The sequence below is a fragment of the Haliaeetus leucocephalus genome, unplaced genomic scaffold (genome assembly GCF_000737465.1).
Source record: "Haliaeetus leucocephalus isolate CR32 unplaced genomic scaffold, Haliaeetus_leucocephalus-4.0 Scaffold373, whole genome shotgun sequence".
Classification (NCBI taxonomy): Eukaryota; Metazoa; Chordata; class Aves; order Accipitriformes; family Accipitridae; genus Haliaeetus; species Haliaeetus leucocephalus.
In genome coordinates, this window is record NW_010972809.1 from 9,031,912 (window position 1) to 9,038,918 (window position 7,007).

The window sequence follows — 7,007 nt, forward strand, 5'->3', positions numbered from 1 at the left end:
CCTCCCAGCCTCACCCCACCCTGCCCCATTCCCCTCCCTCCGCCAGATGACCACCGAGAGCGGCCAGCAGCGGCTGGAGCCCCCCGTCCCTCTCCGCTCCTGCAGCCCGGCTCCCGGAGCTCTCCAGATGAGCCGGCCGCCCTCCTCCGCCCTGGAGACCTCCACCTCCTCTTCCTCCACCTCCACCTCCTCCTCCTCCTCCTCCTCGGCGGCAGCGGCGGCGTCCTCCAAGAGCAAGAAGGCCAGCTCGGGGCTACGGCGGCCCGAGAAGCCCCCCTACTCCTACATCGCCCTCATCGTCATGGCCATCCAGAGCTCGCCCTCCAAGCGCCTGACCCTCAGCGAGATCTACCAGTTCCTGCAGGCCCGCTTCCCCTTCTTCCGCGGCTCCTACCAGGGCTGGAAGAACTCCGTGCGCCACAACCTCTCCCTCAACGAGTGCTTCATCAAGCTGCCCAAGGGCCTGGGCCGCCCGGGCAAGGGCCACTACTGGACCATCGACCCGGCCAGCGAGTTCATGTTCGAGGAGGGCTCCTTCCGACGGCGGCCCCGCGGCTTCAGGAGGAAATGCCAGGCGCTGAAGCCCATGTACCGCATGATGAACGGGCTGGGCTTCGGCGCCTCCATCCTCCCGCAGGGCTTCGACTTCCAGGCGCCCCCCGCCTCCCTCGCCTGCCACTCCAACGGCTACAACCTCGACATGATGCCCAACGCCATGGCCAGCGGCTACGAGGGACTCAGCGGTGGCCACCACGTCCCGCACATGTCGCCCAACCCCGGCTCGACCTACATGGCCAGCTGCCCGGTGACTGCCAACGGGGACTACGGCCCCGACAGCAGCAGCAGCCCCGTGCCCTCCTCGCCGGCCATGGCGAGCGCCATCGAGTGCCACTCGCCCTACACGAGCCCTTCGGCTCACTGGACAGCCTCGGGGGCCTCGCCCTACATAAAGCAGCAGGGCCTCCCCGCCGCCAACGCCGCCTCCTCCGGCATCCACTCCAGCGTGCCCTCCTACTCCCTGGAGCAGGGCTACCTGCACCAGAGCCCCCGCGACGACCTCTCAGGTAGGGAGGGACCCGGGCGGGGAGCGGGGGGGGGGGGGCGGCGGGGGGGGGCGGCGCCGGCGGGGCTTTCACCGGCGACGAGGGTTTCGCGCGGGGACACCCCGACCTCCACGGCGTAGGAGAAAAGAGGGGCATTGTCTGCGAGAGGGAGGAAAATACGCGTGGGTTGGAGCTGCTCTGTTCGGGGCGGGGGGCTGTCTTGGGGGGGGAGGCTGTGGCTACGCCTGCGAGCATCCCTCCTTCTTGCCCAGCGCCAAGAAGGAGCCCTCCGAGGAAAGCCCGGCTCCGTCCCGGCTCCGTCCTGGCTCGCACGTTCCCCCCCCCGGGGCCGGCGACGTGTGCTCGGCGGCGGGAGCGGGGCGAGCCCCGCCGCCCCGGGCTGCGGCTTCACTTCGCGGGGAGCGCCGGCAGGCATCGCCGCCGCCTCGGTAAACCGCGGTCCGCCGAGACGCGTCGCGGGAGTAATCAAAAAAAAGGCGTTAAATAGTATTCCCCAAGCCCTTCGGGAAAAAAAAAAAAAAAATCCCCAACAGCTTATCTTGAAAAATGCGCGAGAGATTAAAGCGGATCCCGTGTATTTCTGCAACCGGAGGGAAAGAGTTTTCTGGTCTCTGTCTCCCGCCCTCCCACCCCCCCCGGCCGGTGATTACAGACAATGTCTGCTCAGAAAAATCCGAGCACAAAAATGGGTAAAAGATGTTGGGCTCTTACGGGGAAATTTTCCAAATAGCCCTTTTAAACGTGGGTCCCGGAGGTTAAGCAAACAAAGACAGTCTGGGCTGGACCACACCGAAGAGGATTTTAGCCTGACTTAACCCCTATGAGAGCGGGGTCTTGTTCAATTTTATGGGAATTTCAACAAGTAACAAATACAGGCGACCCTCAGCTCTGGGTCCCCCTCCGCCCCCTCCTTGGGCGCCTGTCAATCACTCTCCTGTCCTTCGGCGAGCCCCGTAGCCTGCCCCGGCCTCCCCAGAGCCTGCCGCCGCCGCGGGGAGGGCGAGCTGGGAGCCCGGCCGCCGGGGAAGCCGCTTGGCCATCCCCGCAGAAGGGACGTGGGGTGTCAGGGGAGAGCGAGCGGTTGCAAGTTTTCCTCCCTTAAAAAAAACAAAAACAACTCAAACCTCTAAACAGCCCGTGGTGTGGCTCCTGGGGAGAGGCGGCTGCGGAGCCGGTCGCCGCCTTACCGGCGGTTCGGCGCAGAGGGGTGCGGGGACGCGGGGCGTCCCCAGACAGGCTCCTCCGTGCCCTCGGGGCTCTGCTGCTGAGGTTGAAACCCACTTTTCGGAGATTCGAGTCGACCTTCCACGTGGTTTTGAGGGCCGGGGCGAGAGGCCGGCGGGTTCACACGGGCATCCCCTACCGAAATACGTACCTTTACCGATAGGGATTTCTGCTTTGGCTTGTTGTTCTTAGCTGGATTTTTTTAAATGTTTTTTCTTTTGTTTTCCTTCCTTCTGGACTTTTTTTTTTCTCCGTTTGTTTGACTCCTTGCGGCCCCGCGGGCCGCCGCTCAGGGCCCACGGGGCCACGCGTGGCGCGGGAGAGGGACTGGCGCGGGGAGCGGGGCTGGGATGCAGCCGCCCCCTCCTCCTGCCAGACCCCCGAGGTGGGAAAGGCGATTCCTGGAAGAGAAATTTTCATTTCGAAGCAGCCCAAGAACAGCTCTTCAAAACAAAAAGCAGAGGGAGAGGGAACAAGGGTTCTGGTCCCTCCGAAGCCCCCACTACGGTTCCCGAGGCTGGGACGTTTTAAATCCGAATTGTTTCTGTTCAAGGACCGATATACGTGCAGACGGACCGATGGACGCTTTCTTAATGCCGACGACGAGCGTCCGTTTCCAGCAGCTCAGATTTAATGCCACCACTTTGCAAAACGGCGTTTCTCCGCTTATTTTCTACAGCTTCAGGATCTGGGCCCACGACTTTAGTGGAAACCATCCCCATTCCTTGATTAACTAAAAAAAAAAAACACAACCCTTTATTTTTTTGCGTGGATCCAATCCTCGTTCGTGTGTGCTACGTAAAATCTCTGCAGCGCAAACGTTTTAGTAGATTGGAAGGAGATGGGGAAAAACCATCCGAGCTCCTTCATTCGTAATTAATACCAGCAATAATCTTTCTCCTCCTCTCCCCCCAAAAAAGAAATAGCAAGTGAATTTCGCCTTTCCCTTTCTCTTAGTTAAATGCAAAGCAAATTCTGTGGCAACCGCTGTTGATCGGTCAATAATCCTCTACTCATGACAGCGACAGGGCGGACTTAAAGCCTTGAATTTGCATCAGACCCAAGAATAAGAGAGGAAAAAATTGGAAACAGGAGGCTCGGTTCTGCTAAAAGGATTTTGAAGCTGGGGGGCGTGTGTGGGGGGGGATTTTTTTCGCACACTATTAAATCCTGCTAAATGATTGAATCAGGATTGTAATAAAGTGGCCCGGTTTATGGTGAGCATACCAGCAGGGTTATTAGAAAGCCGAGGAAATCCAGCGAAATAATCACTTTTATAAAGTGAGCTCTGCGGGGTGAAGGAGGGGACAGTGCCGGAGGAGACGGGCTGTGCGCGCCGCCCCGCCGGCCGCCGCCGCCAAAGGGCTCCGCTCCGCCATCCTGGGGAAAACCGGGGACGGCTCCCTCCTTTTTCTTTTTTTTTTTTTTTTTTCCCCCTGTCCATCTCTCCTCTTTCTTTTGCCGCCTTCCCCCCCCCCCCCCTCTCTGTCTTTTTTTTTTTTTTTTTTCCTTGACCCTCAGTCAGGTTTGACAGGATCCCACAAGCCGAGTTTGACATCCGCACGCCAAAACAAATCCCTCTCTGGCTCTACCCTGCGGGCCTTGCTCAGGCAATGCTCCCCTCCCCGCCGGATCCAGTAGGAACCCTGCCAGACTAAAGATCCCAGCACGGCCCTACGGCGCGGGCTGGGGACGGGGAGGGGGAATCTCCCACGCGGCCCTGGGATTTTGTCCCCCGAAAGGCTGCCTTAGGCTGAGGGAAATGAAAATGGGAACTTGCAAGGTCATTCGCATGTCGGTGCCACGGATATACTTCGCTTGTTGTTGACGATGAACCGTAGGGTGTCTTGGGTCTGTGTCTTACGTTTATGAAAGCACACACGCCACTGGGCATGCACGCTCGTGTGCACACACACACACACGCAAATAAATACAGTATCAACACGCAAACGGATCGTGGCTGGAATTCAACCTGCAGCCATTCAAGTCAAAAGCAAAAACCTCCCAGGAACGGGATAGGGAGGGGGAAGAGGGAGCAAAGACGGGAATCGGGTTCAAATGCCTGCAGCGCATCCAGAAAACCACGCAAGTGGCATCGTCTCTTCGCTCACACCCACAATCCCTCACCTACACCCCACGCAGAGGCTGACCTCACCCTACACGCTGATAAATAGGCAGGCGGAGGGGCAGGCGGTCAGCAGAGCGTGTGTACCCCCCCACGGGAGGCATGCTCTGAGACACGCCTGCACCCGGGATGCGGCCACGCATGTGTCCGTGGGCATCCGCCTCCGCACGCCTTTCTGCCCTCAGCCTGTGTGCCGCCCGGTTGTGCAGCTTAGAACCCCCCCGCCGGGGGGGCACGGGGGCTCCTAGGAGCAGGGGTGCAGCCCCGAGCCCACCCGCGGGCCATGGGGGACTCCGGGGAATCCACGTTCCCTCCTCGCTCAGGGCGATGGGACTCGCCGCTCTTTCTGCCCCGCAAGCGGGACAGGCTTTGCCCGGGAGGGGGGGGCGCCCGGTCCGCTGCCAGGAAAACCAGGGAGGAGCCCCCAACCCTTGGGGGGGGGGGGTGCCGAGGCCGGGGGAAACGAAGCGGTGTGTGAGCCCTGGTGTAGGCAGCCTGACCTCCCTGCGGGCGAGGGAGAAAGGGCTGCTCTGCCCGAGCAGAGCTACCCGACTTCTGAGCAGCTCTTGTTATCTTCTCTTGCAGTGGGATTGCCTCGCTACCAGCATCACCCCTCCCCGGTGTGTGACAGGAAAGATTTTGTCCTCAATTTTAATGGCATTTCTTCGTTTCACCCTTCCGCTAGTGGATCTTACTACCACCATCACCACCATCAAAGCGTCTGTCAAGACATCAAGCCCTGCGTGATGTGAAGGCAGCCCCTCCAACAGAGACAATCAGGTGGCATTGGACAGAGCCGAGGTATAGACGGACCCACGCAGATTAAATATAATGTGCACTCTGATAGCATTGATAGTACACGAGTCACTTAGCAAAATTACCTAAGGAAGCAGTGTTTTCGGTCCCCCTCCACACCTTGAAGGACACATCCAGCCGATGTAACGCTCCAAAGCTCTTCCTAAAAGCAAAAATGCCTTGTGTGATGTGTTGGGTTAGGTGGGACGTAAGTGTCCTTATGCCAAGTCTGACCACCTTAATCATAAACCGCCTTTCTGTGATCTCCTAAAGAATCGAGCTTTGGGAAAGGGAACAATTCGATATATTTTTATACGAGAAAGTGTCTTTGAATAGGAAAAATAAATCTCCCAGCTCAGCACCTGCGAGGACTCCCCCTTCCGTTGCTGCGTTAGTGGGAAATTTACTTCTGTATTTTTTTCTCTCCCCGAGCCCCACCAAGGACACTTTGTATGGACTTCAGCACCGACCGATCAATATTATTAAAACAGTGTTGTTTAGCCCTTTCGTGTATAGACTTTAAGAAAAGTTCCATTTTTTCCAGTATTGCAGCAATACAACGTTTTGTTTTTTATTTTTACAAAAGTTGTTTTCTACCACAATATTTTTTAAAAAATTATTTTAAATAAATCTCGTGTATACTCACACACTATTGCTTTAAAAGGAGAATATATTTGCACTTATGTATACTTTTTACAGTTTGCCAAAATATTTTGATGTACAAATTTTTTTTTCCAATAAAATGTATATAAACGACTATGCACTGGACAGGCACTTATTTCCCCTCGGCTCCTTCGGGGAAAACCCTTCCACCCCAACATCCGAGATTGTTAAAGCCGCAACCCCAAGTCCTCCAGCCTCTGGAGGCAGAGGAGGGGAGCGAGCGCTTGCCCCGAGGGGGCCACTGCCGCGGTCTCTGGGCTGCACCCACTTCCCACCCTGCCTTCCCCCGCCGCTGGGTAGCCTTTGGAATAACGGGGGCAGCGGACAGAAAAGCAGCAGGGTCCGGACTGCCTGCTCCTCTCTTCGAGGGCTCCCCCGGGCCCGAAAGGCCCTCCCCGCTGTTTAGGGCTGTGTCCAGGTGGCCCCGTGGCCCCGTCCCGCCTGCCCACGCAGCCCCGTCCGAGTCGCTCTGTGCCCCGACGGCGCTTTGCCAGGTGCGGGGGCAGCAGCCCCCTGGGCAACGCGGGCTTGCACCCGCGAGGGCATGTCGCGGGTGGGCGGCGAGAGGGATCCGCGGTAGAACCGTGGCTTGGTAAGTGTCTGGGGGGACGCCCCGAGACTGGCGTGGCCGGTGAACGGGGCGGGAGGGGAGAAAAAAAAAGAAAAAAAAAAAAAGAAGCAAAAGAAAACAAAAAAAGGGCCCCCAAAGTACCCCGAGCAAAACAAGCCCTGTCCCCAAGATGCCGCCGTGAGCGGCCGAGGGTCGCATCCCGCAGCCGCCCCCACGGCCCCCCCCGGCCGGGGGATGCCCGCCCAACTCACCCGGTCCGGCCCGGCCCGGCCCGGGGGTGACCAAGGCCCCGGCCCCGGCCCGGGGGCACCCCTGCGCGGCCCCCTCCCACCCGCGCAGCCTGTCCCGTCCCACGGAGGGGACAGAGGCGGCCTCGTACCCCAATGCGCCCCGCCACACCGCCCTGGCTCCCCCCGCCCAAACGCTGAAAAGCGCCAGAGTTGCAGCAAACTCTATGTGTGTACATACATATACATATAAATATATAAATGCATACATAGAGGTATACCTACAAAATTATATCTATGCAATTATATATAGAGATAACTCTCCATCTTTTTAAATA

The 7,007-nt window shown here is 58.3% G+C and overlaps 1 protein-coding gene across 1 annotated transcript; it reads left to right on the forward strand.

Annotated features, from left to right (window-relative positions):
- The first annotated feature begins 46 nt into the window (after nt 1–46).
- FOXF2 (forkhead box F2) lies at nt 47–5,908 on the forward strand. The gene is made up of 2 exons (XM_010573291.1): nt 47–1,064; nt 4,999–5,908. Exons 1-2 carry the CDS (start codon nt 47–49, stop codon nt 5,163–5,165), a joined length of 1,185 nt encoding a protein of 394 aa, XP_010571593.1. The 3' UTR covers nt 5,166–5,908.
- The last annotated feature ends 1,099 nt before the right edge of the window (nt 5,909–7,007 follow it).

Coding starts and splice junctions, on each gene's coding strand:
- FOXF2 (XM_010573291.1), top strand. CDS start 47: ATGACCACCGAGAGCGGCCAGCAGCGGCTGGAGCCCCCCGTCCCTCTC. Junction 1,065..4,998: donor CCCCCGCGACGACCTCTCAG/GTAGGGAGGGAC, acceptor CTTCTCTTGCAG/TGGGATTGCCTCGCTACCAG.